The 15,302-nt window shown below is 38.7% G+C and overlaps 1 protein-coding gene and 1 long non-coding RNA gene across 10 annotated transcripts; one reads left to right on the top strand and one right to left on the bottom strand.

Moving 5' to 3' along the window:
* Nucleotides 1-3,348: 3,348 nt before the first annotated feature.
* LOC110778105 (uncharacterized) lies at nt 3,349-6,685 on the bottom strand. Of its 2 annotated transcripts, XR_008918711.1 has the most exons (3): nt 6,607-6,685; nt 6,379-6,464; nt 3,349-4,652 (listed from the first exon to the last, which is right to left on the bottom strand). It is a non-coding gene; the product is annotated as an uncharacterized lncRNA (long non-coding RNA). The 2 variants fall into 2 exon arrangements; XR_002530670.2 differs by lacking the exon at nt 6,607-6,685 and having other exon boundaries at nt 6,379-6,600.
* Nucleotides 6,686-7,454: 769 nt separating this feature from the next.
* On the top strand, nt 7,455-14,876 carry LOC130472438 (uncharacterized). Of its 8 annotated transcripts, none has more exons than XM_056843402.1 (7): nt 7,477-7,791; nt 12,089-13,037; nt 13,123-13,271; nt 13,342-13,671; nt 13,744-13,893; nt 13,966-14,064; nt 14,143-14,876. In XM_056843402.1, the coding sequence occupies exons 4-7, from the start codon at nt 13,444-13,446 to the stop codon at nt 14,668-14,670; spliced, it is 1,005 nt and encodes a 334-aa protein (XP_056699380.1). In that variant the 5' UTR covers nt 7,477-7,791; nt 12,089-13,037; nt 13,123-13,271; nt 13,342-13,443; the 3' UTR covers nt 14,671-14,876. The 8 variants fall into 8 exon arrangements, 6 of the variants coding, with proteins under 6 accessions (XP_056699380.1, XP_056699379.1, XP_056699377.1 ...); XM_056843401.1 differs by having other exon boundaries at nt 11,306-13,037; XM_056843403.1 differs by lacking the exon at nt 7,477-7,791 and adding an exon at nt 11,099-11,591.
* The last annotated feature ends 426 nt before the right edge of the window (nt 14,877-15,302 follow it).

Below are 15,302 nucleotides of genomic sequence, written 5' to 3'. Positions count from 1 at the left end.
TTATAGTGGTTTTTAATCATAGGTTTCTAATTAAATTATAATTAATTATGAAAATCAAATTAATTCTAAATTATTCTAATTTTCAACAAATTAATCATAATTACAAATTAGATTGCATAATTAACAAGGCTAGGCATTCAAACTTGTTAAACATATACAGTAGGTCAATCAAAAATTCAAGATTTATCAACAAGAATCGCAAATATTTAATTTAACATCTTAAATTTACGAAATTTTGCATTCGAAAATCTAAAACCTTCGAAAAGTCATAGTTAGGCTTCGAATTTGAGAATCTGGGTTCGGCAGAAAAAAAACTATTTTTGTCAAAATTTTAGAATGCCTTTTATATGCGGAATTGACACAAAAATCACTCGATTTGGATGAGTAACGAAGAAACTGCCGAAAAACTGCGTACGTATAATTAAATAAACGCAATTTGCAATTAATTAACAATTACGAAAATTAATCACCCCTTTTAATTCTTGCAAATTTGTAATATTTAACCATGTTCATGCAAATTAGATTATGAAAATAATAAGGGGCTCGTGATACCACTGTTAGGTTATGATACATATGATATTACATAAATCATGCGGAAACAACCATTAACTCAGGAATACATATTATTTACACATAATCATATAGCATAATTTAGACGCATACTCTTTGTTGCGTGCCCTCCCTAGCTGCGCCCGAACCGAGCAAGAACAAGTCTTTAGGACTCCAAGTGTCGTCCCTCCGTAGATAGTCCACAGCACGTCCGGATCCGCCTTAAGATTGACCAACTAGAATCGCCCTTAAGGTACTAGAATTTTCGGCACTTTTGAGCAATATGTGTGACTGAATTTTTCTCTCAAAAACTCACTTTGAATACTTGAAAAAACTCGTTATAAATTGTGAACCCAGGCCACATATTTATAGGGGTATGGAAAGAGAATTGGAATCCTATTAGGATACGAATTAATTAAACTTAGAATCCTACAAGAACTCTAATTAATTAATTTATCAAATAGAATTAGGAATTTAATCATTAACCGAACTCTGCACGTTTTAGGAATCGTGCATGAACACAAACTCACACACACACACACGGCAGCCACGATGGGCCGCCCATGCGCGTGCGTGCGAGCAGCAGCCCACGCAGCGAGGCCCACGCAGCCGCGGCCTTGGCGCGCGCTGGGCCTGCCTTGCGGTAGGCCTGGCCGCTGCCTTGGCTGGGCTTGTGGCGTGCGTTTGGCTTGCTGGGCGATGGCCTGGCTTCGAGCTGGGCCCTCGTCCGGCAGGCCTCGTCCGATGCTTATTCGTACGATACGCTTCCGATTAAATTTCCGATTCCGGAATTCATTTCCGATACGAACAATATTTAACATTTCCAATTCCGGAATTAATTTCCGTTTCGAACAAATATTTAATATTTCCGTTTCCGGAATTATTTTCCGATTCCGATAATATTTCCGATTCTGACAATATTTCCGTTTCCGGCAATATTTCCGATTCTGACAATATTTCCGTTTCTGACAATATTTCCGTTTCCGGCAATATTCTGACACTATTTTTTTTGGCCTCTATATGTGCTTTTTAGCATTACTTAATTATGGTTGCATCTAAAAGTTATTTTTAGCATCAATGAAAATTACGTTGCCCCTAAAAGTATGAAATATTGGTTGCCTCTAAAACGTTTTTTAGCATCAGTGAAATTTGAGTTGCCCCTAAAAAACACCTTTTAGCATTAATACAATAATGGTTGCCTCTAAAACTTACTTTTAGCAATAGTGAAATTTAAGTTGCCTCTAAAAAGTATTGTTTAGCATCAATATAGTAATGGTTGCCTCTAAAACGTTTTTTTAACATTATTGAAATTGAGTTGCCCCTAAAGGTTCATTGTTAGCATTAGTGATGTATTGGTTGCCTCTAAAAGTTTGTTTTAGGATTAACGGAATTTAGACCCGTAAATGTTCTGCTTTGCATTTGTAAAGTTTAGGTAGCCTTCAAAAGCCTTTCTAAGCATTAGTTAATTTTAGATTGCCACGAAAAGCTTTTTTGGCACTAGTAAATATATACGAAGTATTACAATTCTAACTTTTAAGAGTTATATCATACTATTATTTTGTAGAGAATAGACACCACAAATAGTGCACCTTTCTTCATGTAAAATACACTTGTTAAAAATATATAGTTGGTAGAAAATAATTGTCCTTTGAATACTTAATGTGTTTTTAAAATAATCAATCAATGATTTTTCCATGCATATAATTTTTATTTTTGTCACTAAAGTAGATTGTTTTTATAATGCCAAAACTCTTGACATATTTGACTTATTTCCTTGATGTTTTCTACTCTTTTTTTATTAATTATCTTCGAAATTGTTTAATAAAAGCATTTAAGGTTATAAAATATATACCACTACTAGAAAAAAGATATTTAATGACGAAATATTTCGTCGTTAAAACTTTTAACAATGGTAACATTCGTCTTTGTGTTCGTTGTAACAGGTTTTGTCGTTATTGGATTTAAATTTTAATTATCGGTTTGTCGTCAACAATTAACTATGACTTTTATGTTCGTTGTTGAAAATTAATGAAGGATTCACTGTTAATAATTAACGACAAACTAAGGAATCATCGTTAATAGATACACATTAACGATAAATTATTAAGCAATAACTACCAAATATTCAATCACAAAATATCATTGCAAATTCAACTTTTTGATAATGACGTCCAATTATTTTATCTTTAATATTAAATTCATATAATAAGTACCCTTATTATCCGTCGTTTTTGGAAGAAACCCTATTTTATCCATTGTGAAAAAATTATAAACCAATAAAATAATATGTAATTTTCATTACTCAAGAATTTTGAAATCATATAAAATTCCAGGTTAGGTGAAACCAACAATCACATGTCCATCATCTCGTTTTTAAGTTCTAAGCCTAAAAGATGATCAATTTTCGTTCGATCTAAACAACAAAAATAAAATAAAATCTACAAGAAATATTAGCGAGCAAGGTCAGGACCGTCCGCGTCCTTTCTTGGAAGTGATATTAAGCGGTTGCAACAACATCAACACTTCCTCTCTTGGAAGTGATATTAAGCGATTGCAGCAACATCAACACATCTGACCTCCAGTTTGTCCATACAGCTCTCTCACACGTCCAAGAATATGCACCTTGTAAGTGGGCAAGCTTTCATCCTAATATAAAAGAATAAGAATGTTAAACAATGAGATTCATGGCACGAGAATATAGATATCGCAGCTTTATGCCTTTTTGAGTCACTAGTTTGTTATTATAATTCTACTAATAATTAGGACTAAGTTCTGAATCCAAAAAGGGGATGCAGGGTATGATATAAAAGGGAATGATATATGTGACATACTGATATCCAATGAAAACAAAATACAACTATGATACAGGAGTATGAATGTATTATATACTTGATTACAATGGAATTAACAGTATTAAGCTTGTCTTTGGAAAGAATACAATTGTTCTAAGCTTTGTACATGTCCTCTTGCAAGAGGTGGCACATAGTTCCTTTTAGATCTCGGCAACGAAGGTTGGAAGATCCATTTTCTCATTGGAATGAACCACTTTTGCATTTGGAGGAACCATTTTCCCTGCAATAAGTGAATAAAATTTACCGTTCAATAAGAAGCTCAAAAAGACAATTAAATATCAGAAGAATATTAAGTAAATCAGTTTTAACTTATGGGGTGCGGCTAACATGATCTACTAACCTGTTTCCCAAACAAACAAAAGACAAAGTGGTCATTTGTTGCTTATACAGTTATACATTAAGCTACATATTTACCTGATTGATTAAGTTTGCACTTCATACAGTAAAATTCTGCATTATCTGAGCTTAATGATACCATATTTAGAGCTCAAGTGATGCAGTCTGACACCCAAGATAAATGACAAATACTAATTAGCAGGTACTCCGTAATATTTATTTTATTGAAGTGAATACAAGACGAAAGCATACACAAAGTGGATAAAAGCACACTTCTTTAATCTACACAATTCTGATAAGGGTGAATCTCACAGTGTACTAAGCCTACTTGCAGATACAATTAGGCGGGAAAAATAAGAACCAGTAGGGGAAGAAATAGAACAGAGAAAAGAGAGAATGAAACTAAGTATATCAATCTATTTATCTGAAACTAAGTGTATCAATTTTACCAGAGAAGCTTTCAGTCTGCATATCAATAACACTAACAATATGCACAGTCTTCACGAATTGCAACCTGAATGTGAATTTACGAACAACCTGAAACTAAAATAGGCACAAAAAAACAACCTAAAGAGCTCACTAGTAGCAGACTAGTTGCCACAATACCAAAAACGCTAGCAAAAGGTTTAAAAAAGTATAGTAGAAATTTGAGATGCAAAGAAAAGATAACAGACTATAAAACATGACTTGTTCCTGATAATATGACTGGACCAAAATCCATCAACCAGGATCTGGGATGACAGAAATCATGTCAGCTTGAATATAAAAAATTAGCTCAGAGAACTCTTTGGTAGGGTAGGAAGGATGCAGCAATGAGTTTCACTACCAGGTCAACTGCAGCTTATTCTGTGTAATCATCGTCAGTTGCTCCATGCTTCAGCTTTGATGTTACCTTGAGGAAGGATTCCACATTGCCTGATACAACCAGATAGATAAATTATTGATGCATGAATTAGAAAGTACAAAATTAAATGTATAATAAGAAAATGAAATAGAAGAGTTCAAGAGAGGACGTAACCATAACAAACATAAAGATGGTCAAACCAACTTAAACTCTAAAATGTGTAAAATCGGCATCATGAATCACTGTGGTCAAAATGAACAATGCAGGATGCTAATTACTTTGCAGTATACATCTTATACTACTAAAATAATAAACAGATTAGCCTTTGAATTCATCATAGGAGTGTAATGAAAGCTCTATTGCTGCTAATATGGTGCATGCCACCTTTTGTCGGGTACAGTGAAGTTCATGAAGAAATCATAAGCAAAAACCTATAGTTTGAAATTGGTGAACTTTGCTGTATTTCTGACAGCATTCTAAATCTAAAATCAAGCAAAAACCTAGAAAGTTTGAACAAGTCGGCCAGATCAATAAATAATAAAACAAAGCTTAGAAACTCACAGCATGCAAGGACAATCTAACACAAAATCGCTTGCAAGTTACAACACCAAAAACGCACATTGAAGTTTATTTGTAATCTTACAACACAAAAACTCTCAAGCCAAGCTTTACTACAAAAAAAAATAGTGTTGTCTGTAGACTTATCAAGAAATTTTAGTTTAACATCTAACAGGCTTCAGTATTCTGCAAACCAATTAAAAGGGACAGTTATTGCAAGGAATATAATGTTCAAATTAAATAAGAGTGTGGCTAGCCATAATAATGACAAATTTGAAACGGAAAACAAAGGCTGGCACAACAGTAGTTCAATCTGCAATACTAGATCGCATCGCAACACTTGCAGCAGGAAATACGCCTAGTGTAGGGACCTGGATAAGCAACCAGCCAAGTGAGCGTCGTACTTTAACTTAGAAACAAGAAACGTTTTTCTGAGAGCAGGATTTCATGCAAACCCACCTTAAAAATTCACTAAGGTAGATCTCCAGTTAACAGATTCTGCCTAAAATCTATGTCTTGAAGGCTTAAACAACCAGCCATAGATACTGGTAAGCTACTACTCAAAGAATTCATTGACATAATTAACAATTTCAAAGACCTAAGTTTTCCCACAGAGTTGGCAAAATACCAATAAAGTTATTATCCGAGAGATCCAAATTCTAAAGCCCTTTCATCCCTACAATCCATTCAGGAACAGGACCCACAAAGGAATTCTCCCCTGTATTAAGATACCTTACAAAACTCAATTTCAGCAATGAAACTAGCAGATTCCAAGAAAACAAATTTCCACTAGAATCCATCATTCAACAGATTATAAGACAGATCAAGTGACCCTAACCCTTGGAAACCCCAAATCCCAGCAGGCAAAGAACCAAAAAATTGATTAGAAGACAAGTTAAGCACAGAAATTCCGACACATGAGCTCGAGCTATCAGGGATCTGCCCTGAAAACTTGTTATTAGCTACGTTCTCATTTTGGAGTGTTGGCGAAATTTTAATAGCCCCCCGCTTTAAGTAAACAAAGACGATGAACAAAGAAAATACAACCCTCTAAGATATAAATGAATCATACATTGCACCATTAAACAAAAGAAAATGATTGAAGTAAACAACAATTCAATCCGATTGATAAAAACAACCACTTTAGTAAATCAAACCGATGAATAAAAAAAACCAAAATTTTAATCAAAATACGGAAAATAGAAGTAAGAAATAAGATTAATTAGAAAAGAGAATTACCTGAGATTTGGAGGGGATCGAAGAGAAAGAAAGTGCCAGATCGAGAGTTTTGAATACTTGATTGATCCGAATTGAACTAATTGGACCTATTCATACATGATTGCAAGAGAGTAAACTATAAAGTTAGAGTAAACGTGTTGACCTGATTGAAATTTATTGAAACTTATTGACCATTAGAACCTTATTTCAAATTCGTTCGAATTTATTATTGAACGCATTACTACAAACCTTCACCAGTCCCACAAGTTATGCTACACATATAAGAGCTATTAGGGCCAAAAATCTAAAAGTAAAGCTTGCTCGTGCTGCATACATAAGAATTGTATAACTTATAGAGTTATTAGCTTATAAATATTCAACCATTTCATACTTACATTTATAAGTTCGACTTATTTCAATTGTTTATAACTAACTGAGTAACTAGTAACTAATCTTATTCAAATGACTTAACGTTTTGCATTTTGAAGTTTCGAGGACGAAACTTGTTCTAAGGGTGGTGTAATAGCCCTGATTATGAGCATCTTTTAACTTGATGATTAAGTCTAAATATTATCTTAATGTTTCTCTTAAAATTTTCTTTCAAAACGAATTTCAGATTATGGTTTCGAAGTTTTAAAAAAATGTGAGTGAATTTCAAAATTTTATTGTTAACTCTTAAGATAGTTTTCGAAATTTAAATCTCGAGTTTTATCTCAGATAAATTTGTGAAAATTAATTAATTTAACGATTTTGGATTTTGTTATTTCTAAAATAATTTATTAAAATCCAAGGATTAACTAAGAGTTTAAATTTTAAATAAAATCAAATTAGTGAAAACATATTTATTCTAGTAAGTCACTAAGTGAGCAAAATATTCTTGTAAGTATATTTTTGTTTAAATAAACATTCTCTAAATAATGATTTGGCTTCATACATCAAGCTAAACATGTCTTACAAAAAACTGAATTTTGGTTTTATGGAGAAATGTCAAATTATTTTCTATCTCTAGGTCATGTATTATGATTTATGAGTGTACCACACCAACTCAATTTTCCTTGCCAAATTTCCATTATTTTGCTTAATGAGTCATAAAATTGCAATAAACCTTTATTCCTATGCTTCCAAAACCATTTTCTAGAAATATTGGGGAGACAGGGAGACCACCATCCTCTCACTCCTCTACCTCTCTCCGCGATTCACCTCCCTTCCCTTCCCCTCCAATTCATTTTTCTCTCTCCTCTGTGTCGCCGCGTCGGAACGGCTGCTTTCTCGCCTCCACTTCTGTCTGGTCGCCGCTGATGTGGTTCTTGTTGTTGTTGTTGTTGCGCTATTGTTGATGGTGTTGCTTCACTTTCTCTTTCTCGTTCTCGTTTCCAATACCGTCGACGATCGTTGTCTCTAATTGCCGTATTCGACAACCCACCACTCAATTAGGTAATCTCTTTAATCTTGTTCATTGATTTGCTGAATAGAAAAATACCCTAATTTCTCTCTCCCCTGGTGGTGGTGCGTCCTCCTCCTCCATCGTGGCTAAAATATGAGGAGATGATTGAGAATTTTCATCCAGGTTTCGATGATCATAGGTGGCTGTTGTAATAGCCCATGTTTTAAGCAGCTCTTAATATGTTGTTAAGTATAATTATTCTCTAAATCTCACTTAAAAAATAAATCTTCTTGTGCGATTTAATTTTTTTTATTAATGATCGAGTTAAGTTTCTTTTTTTTAACTAAATTAAACATTACTTCTCGAATCATTACAATGAGTTGGAGTTTAGAAAATAATATATTTAAACTCAAGGATATATTATGAAATTAAGAGTTAATATTTTTTTTGTTTTTTTTAAAATTTTTTTAGCAAGAATGCTTTACTTTAACTGATATTTTAAATTATCAAGTAAACAATTATAAATTATTTTAACAAAGACTTTTGATAAAATAAAATTAATTATAATTTAAGCATATTTTTGTTTTTGTTGTTAATAGAGCCATGTGTCATGTAATAGCAGTGCAAACTCCTCATTCTCTTGTCAAATGGCCCATTACTCCTTGGTGAGTCATTCCCTAAGAATCCACTCTCTAAGTCCAAAAGAAAGTTCCAGACAAAGAAAAAAAAAAAGGAAACCCAAGCCTCTCACTTCTCTCTCTCCACCCTGCGTCTCCCTCTCTCCTCTCCGTAACTCCGCTGCACAACCCACCTTTACCACCGCGCCACTACTCCCTCGCCTCTCTTCCCCCGCCGTTCGATGCTGGTGTTGTTGTGGTTGTTGATCGTTCAGTTCCTTCGCTGCTTCCCGTCTCGTCCTTGTTTTGTGCCGCCGCCGATGGTGGCCTTTAGTTGCGCCGTCGGTGTTCCACCACTCAATTGGGTAATCTCTCTAATCTTGTTGTCAAATGATTTGAATTTGATCGAATTGGGGAATTATCAAACCCTAACTTCCTATTTCCTTGATTGTCTCTCTCTCCTCCGCTTCCCATGCCGTGTGTAGGGGGTTATTTTTCCCGTTTCCTACAAGGGGGGAAGGCCGACTCGTTTAGAGAACCGTTTCAATTTTTGCACCTCGAAGGAGTCACCACAAAATTTATTTAAGGTCTTGTTTGGAAAGACCGCAAATGACTCTATTTTTGGATAAGGCCTTGAATCCTTGAAACGGATGGGTGAGATCCGGGCTCGGGAACGAAAATGCTTATTCGGCGAGCTTTAGAAATGTTCAAGTACGTTGGCACAACATAAGTTCGAAAATATACCCTAGATTAGACTATGTGGGTTTGAATTTAGAGCAAAATAGAATTTCTAATTGTACGGTGGTCACTTTGCTTTAAAGATTAATTTAAGGAACCTAAGGCCGGTTTGTCCAAAAATATCTTTGTTAAGCGTGAAGTAACCTTTGTTTTTTGTTGTATTTAGCATGTTGGTGATGAAAGCGATAAAGAAAATAAAGCAACATCACAATACTAAATAAAGTGCGGAATTAGTAAATACAAGACCCCCTAGAAAAGGACTAGGGAGTAGGTCCACATTGCCTAGAAATGGACTAGGCAAGTAAAGATGCGGAATTGAAAGTGCGGAATTGAAATTGCGGTATTGAAATTGCGGTATTGAAAGTGCGATATTGAAAGTGCGATATTGAAATTGCGGTATTGAAAGGTGCGATATTGAAATTGCAATATTGAAAGGTGCATAATTGAAATTTGTACTTGGGCACATGAGATTCGAACGCCAAGCGGCTCCTTAAAAATAAGTGCGCCCGACACGAATTCAAAGCCAAAAATCTCAACTTGGGAGAGGTTGCTCAACCCAAATATCCTAGATTTTGCATATGAAACTTGAAATTTAAAGCTTGAATATTGAAATGTTTGAACTTGAAATGATTGAAATTTGAACTTGAAATGATTGAAATTAGAACTTGAAATGATCCTAGTTTAGAGAGGTAGTCATGAACAACACTAAACATGGTGGGATCTTGAAATTTGAAAACTTGAACTTGTATATTGAAAAAGGGAGTTTTGAATTTCAAAAGACTAAACCTTTAAATGTTAAAAGGTATCATCTTTGATTACTCCATACTTGAAGGTGATTCTAGTTCAAAGAGTTGATTGCAAGCAACTTTGAACATCCTTGAATCTTGAAAGTTTGTATTTTGTATTTTGAAAAAGTTTGTATTTTTGAAAAACATGTATGATTGTTGCAAATGGTGTTTTATAATGGCAAAAACACCAACTTGCTAATCATTTGAAATCAAAATAACATGATTAATTGAAATGGGATTCGGATTTACCTATTTAGGTTTAGGCAAGAGCTCCCAATTGCTTAGACTTTAGGAATTTTTGTATGTGTTTTTGAGGAGTTTGAGTTGTATTTTGTGGCGTAATGTCAGAATTACGACGTTGTATTGTTGTGCTCCCCCTTTTTTCGATGGAAATGAGGGGTATTTATAGGAGGGAAGGGTGCAAAATGCCAGCACACGCCAGCGCAGGGCGCCAGGCCAACGCAGTGCGCTGCTGACGTGGCTTGAATGCCGCCAAAGCAAGGACGCGAGCTCCGTCCTTGTTTCGTCTTGTAGTGTTGTACCCGTTGTACGAATTGTACTAGGTTTGGCGTTTTGTGTTTGCTTGGAGGTTAAGGAATCGTTTAGCGTCTAAAAACAAGCCTTTCTCGGGTTTTTGAATTTCGGTTTTACGGGGTGGGGCCCGGCATGCTCGGTTTTGTGGGTCGGCGCCCGAATTTGACTTGCCTTATATGATTTTGAGTGGAAAAGGCCTAGTAAAACCAATGGGATGTTCTACTAGTTGAGATTGTGCTTGGATTTTGAAATTGGATTTTGTACCGAGTTCCGGGAGGGGAACGACCTCGGGGATTGGATTTTGGACCTTGGATTTTAGAGGTGTTCTTAGCAATTGGGATTTCCGCCTGGAGTTACTCCAATTACCTATTAAGGATAATGGTATCGTCATCATCCCAAAGGGGAGACACAAATTAGGTGTCTACAGAAGCCCCCACTTTGACTGAGCGTTAGGTTAGGAAAGTGCAAGTCAAAGTATTTCGAAAGGGACGGAGAATAATCAAGATATTCTGCAATCGAGACCATTCTTTGTACGCCGGTACCTGCATAAAACAGGCGTTAGAAAAAAGGCGTTAGAAAAAAGGACAGAGTCTACCTCGACGGGGTGGTGATGACTCCACTTTGTACTTGTATTTCTCCACCTTCAGTTCAGGACGGAGCTTGGCATCGAAAATTTTGAATCTTGAATTTTTGAATTTGATTACCCGGAGTTGATCCGTTGGGATGTGCTTCGCTGGGGATAAGAGCTTTTTACTGGCCCTTAGATTTTTGAAATTTCGACTGACTTTCCCGAAGCTTGGGTCCGTTGGGAGTTTGGCGCCTGAGTCATTGTATTTTTTGGACTTTGTATTCTTGAAATATTCATCTGTTTGCACTTGGAGATACAGGTGTATACCCCTATTTTTGATGGATGGTTCGATGCGACGTTTGATGCTTGGTGCGGAAGACCGTAGCAGCGAAGGACGTGCAATCAGCACGGGAGGCCGCGCGTGCTACAGATTCGCGCATGCAGCAGGGCAACGCAGTGCGCTGGGGTGGTGCCTGGCGCGGGGCTGAGCTATAAAAGCTCCCCTTGCCGTGCCATTTTGAGGCACACTCTCTTGAATTCTTTGCTCTTTTCTCTCTCAAAGGTCTATTAAGCTCTTCCCTTGGTCTTGCTCTTGCCTTGTCCATGTAAGTTTTTCATGTTTTGCTTATGAAATAACTCTAGGATTGCATGTAGTCTTGATTTTTCGTACTCTGAAATGATGCTCGTATCCTTAAGCTTCTTGAATCTTGTAGAAAATTGTTTGATAGCCACTTGAACTTGAACTGTTGGAACTTGTAGATTTGAATTTTTTGAATTGAACAATTTTTTTTCTTTGAACTCGTATCTGCTTCGGCATGGATAGCCTAAGCGTTGATGTAGAACTTGTATACCTGCTTCGGCGTGGATAGCCTAGGCGTTGGTGTAGAACTTGAATACCTGCTTCGGCGTGGGTAGCCTAGGCGTTGGTGTAGAACTTGAATACCTGCTTCGGCGTGGGTAGCCTAGGCGTTGGTGTAGGAATTTGTATCTTGAACTAGAGGTCCACTGGGAATTTTTATTTCGAATCTTTTGACTTCGTATAGGCCAGTATAGGATAGCCCCCAGTTTAGAATTTTGACACTTTGTATGCTACTTGATTTAGTATGCCTCGTCACACTCGAAGGAAGCTCGCTAAATCATATGTGGTTCGAGCCGCCGAGAAAGACGCTTCGGATGATGAATCGACTGCAATAAATGCGCCAGGTGGGGATATGGTTCCCCGAGATGCACCCGCTTTCCCTGGTACTGGTTGGATCCCTTCCGACCTGGTGTTTCGGCCGGATTGGCACTTGTCTCAGCGGCCTCGCGCTGGCATGGTGAGTCTTGTACTGTGTTTTGGTTTTGTACTTTGTAATTGTATAGGTCTTGAGCTAACTCGTTCACCTGTAGGCCGATGAAAAGCCGTGTCGTACTTACTGGTCCTTGGTGGAGGTTCAGAGGGCCTTTAAAGCTCTTCGTGCTGATGAGGAGGCTATGGAGATTTGGTCGCAGACGGGCTTGGCCGATTTCCAGCATACCATGGGAGGTTCTTCGAAGAGAACGGGGATTAAAAACCGTTTGTGGGCTTTGTTAGAGCGGTGGTGGGATACCACCAACACTTTCCACATGGCATGGGGGGAGATCACTATTACCCCTCTTGAATTTGCTATGATTACAGGTCTTCCTTTTTCTGAGAGGAATGTGACCTTTGACTCTGAGCTGACGTGGCGCTCGGTCGCTGCCAGGGACTTGCTCGACCCTGTTGTTGACTTGTCGGATGACGATGCTCACGCTTCTGTGAAGGTGAATGTGGGGGCTATCTGCGGTGGGGGTGTGTCCGCGGAGCAGAGGGTTAGGCTTTTCCTCCTAGCCTTGGTGAGTAGAGTGATGGCCCCGAGTAGGAACAGTCAGGTGCACATCAAATTCTTGTCCGCTTTGCGGGACTTGGGAGATGTTTCGAGCTATAACTGGGTGGCTTGGCATACAACCACCTTTTGTACGAGATGAAGCGGGTCTCCTAGACTGCACTGGGGAGTGACCCGAGCATGGCTGCTCTGTGGAGCGTGCTGGAGGTATTTGAGACTCCTTGGATTTTGTACTTTGTACTTGTATGCTTGTATTTTGAACTTGACTGATGCTTTGCTTGTTCCTTGAAAGATTTGGATCTATGAGCACTTTCCGACTTTGGCCCGGAGCGTACTAGAGATGCGGCTTACCCGTATGCTGCCTCTTGGATAGGAGCGGTGTGCGTTGGTGCGTCTCTGGCGGCTTCTCGCAGGGCTTGGAGAGTTCTATCCGCTGAAGATGTAATCTTTTGTACTGTTTTGCTCTCTTGTATTTGTATTTGTACTGTTGCCTGAGTTGTTTGCTTTGCAGGTGGTATGGCGTCCTTTTGCCAACGCGGTTGTACCTGTCTCGGCTGCTCGTGCCCATTTCCTGTCTGGGCGGCGGGTTTTTCTTCCAGGGGTGTACCGCCATATGTGGTATCTGGGGGAGCGAGTGTCCCTTCAACACCATTCGGGAGAAAGGCTTGTCCCCAAGGATCCACCGGAGCCCATGCTGGCTCTAGATGAAGATCTTGCCCGACTCTATGCGGAGGCTAGGGGCGAGGCTGTTTGCCGCTCTTGGAGGGAGTTTGTACACAGGAAGGGTAATTATGATGACTTCCTGAGGAGGTTGGCCCCACCAGTACGCTTCGTACTGCCGGTGAGCTTTTGAACCTTGTATTATGTATTCTTGTATTCTTGCATGATTATATGATTGTATGATTGTATGTAGGAGGAGGAGGTTGATCCTGAGGACATTCCTCATGCTGATAGGATCCTCCGCTATGAGAACTCAGACGGAGAGGAGGTGGTGGAGACCATTCCTTGGGCTTCTCCTCCGCACCGGAAATCATATGATGTTGTACCTGAGAATTATGCCCCTGTAAGTATTGTTGCATTTTTGAAACTGTTTGTAACTTTGTATGGGGAAATTGATCTTGAACTTTGTATGCAGGCGCCTCGGGCGAGAGTGCGTCGCTGGATGCTCTTGCTTGATTCTTGGAAGAGGCAGTGTGCCAAGCTGACCCGGAAGCTTTCTGGCCGGAACAGAGAGGTGCCTTACTTGATCTTGAAACTTGTATTCTGGAAATTCGAACTGGGAAGTTGATTCTTGAAATTGTATTTTGTATAGGAGCGCCGTCGAGACCGTAGAGATTCCGTTGACAGAGAGCCTCAGGCGGAGACGTCCTTGGGACAAGAGGGACCGAGTTTGGAGATGAGACAGGGGTCCGGTGCTGGTGCTCATCAGAGGCATTCCGATGCTGAGTGGGGAGCTTTCCCTTTTGTACCTGTTGATCCCACCCGACATTCATTTGGAGGTGTTGGCAGTTCACGGCCCTTTGTTTCTTCCCCTGGTTACTACTTCGGAGGAAGTGGTCCTCAGCCTTGGGGTGCATGTCCATGGGCTTGCTATGCGGAGATAGAGAGGATGCGTCAGACTCAGATGTTTGGGTCGTACCCGTATATGCCGATGCCGCCGCCTTATCAGTATTCCTCTTCTCATCAGGGAGTTCATCCCTCCACTGGCACACTTCGTATCTCGGAGGAGGATCCTAGTACCCCTGGGACGGAGCTGGATCGGGAGCTGGAGCGCCTTAGGAGGCGTAACAGGGACAAGGCACCCGTGATTGATGTCACTGTTGGTGATGATTCAGACTGACCCTGCATGGTAGCGAGTTCCAGCTTGCCTGGGTTGATTTTGTATAGGCTGGATTGTATTGTATTTGTATGGTTTGACACTTGAATTTTGTATAGTTGAATTGCCTTTGAACTTGAATTGGTTTGAAGGTTTTTTGAAGATTGGCTTTTGTATGTTTGAATGCTTGAAATTGTATGCGTTGTGTGTGCCTTGAAATTTTGTAGCTATATGCATGCCTGATAAATTTGCAAAAAAATTGAAAAAATTTGCCCATTTTTTCGGGTGTATATACCCACTATAAGCCCCCACTTTGACTGAGGTTTTTTGGTTAGGAAAATCGCAAGTTAAAGTTGAAGGAAATAATGCCCTTGGTCCAAGTATGCATTCTATGTTAAGTCTAATAAATGCGGTTCAGTATTAATTAACAAGTTAATAATTCAGTGAGATCAAGTGAGCTGAATGCCTAGCTAGAGGCCGCTTCAGTTCAAGTGGAATTAATGATATTATTCCACAGCTTACTCTTGACTGAACCCGTAGGGTCACACAAATAGTACGTAAATGGATCAAGTATTTAATGGCATTAGATACTCCATCTATGGATATTCGGAATCGACGGATCTTGGTTTCAGTGGGAGCTGAGATCGTCACAGGCA

Source organism: Spinacia oleracea, chromosome 4 (genome assembly GCF_020520425.1).
Source record: "Spinacia oleracea cultivar Varoflay chromosome 4, BTI_SOV_V1, whole genome shotgun sequence".
Classification (NCBI taxonomy): domain Eukaryota; kingdom Viridiplantae; phylum Streptophyta; class Magnoliopsida; order Caryophyllales; family Amaranthaceae; genus Spinacia; species Spinacia oleracea.
This window is presented reverse-complemented; position numbering and strand designations above follow the sequence as displayed.

Bases quoted from the DNA above. Each gene is read 5' to 3' on its own strand.
- LOC130472438 (XM_056843399.1), top strand. From the start codon at position 13,444: ATGTGGTATCTGGGGGAGCGAGTGTCCCTTCAACACCATTCGGGAGAA. The intron at 13,894-13,965 runs GTAAGTATTGTT...CTTTGTATGCAG, and splicing joins TACCTGAGAATTATGCCCCT to GCGCCTCGGGCGAGAGTGCG. The intron at 14,065-14,142 runs GTGCCTTACTTG...TATTTTGTATAG, and splicing joins TTTCTGGCCGGAACAGAGAG to GAGCGCCGTCGAGACCGTAG.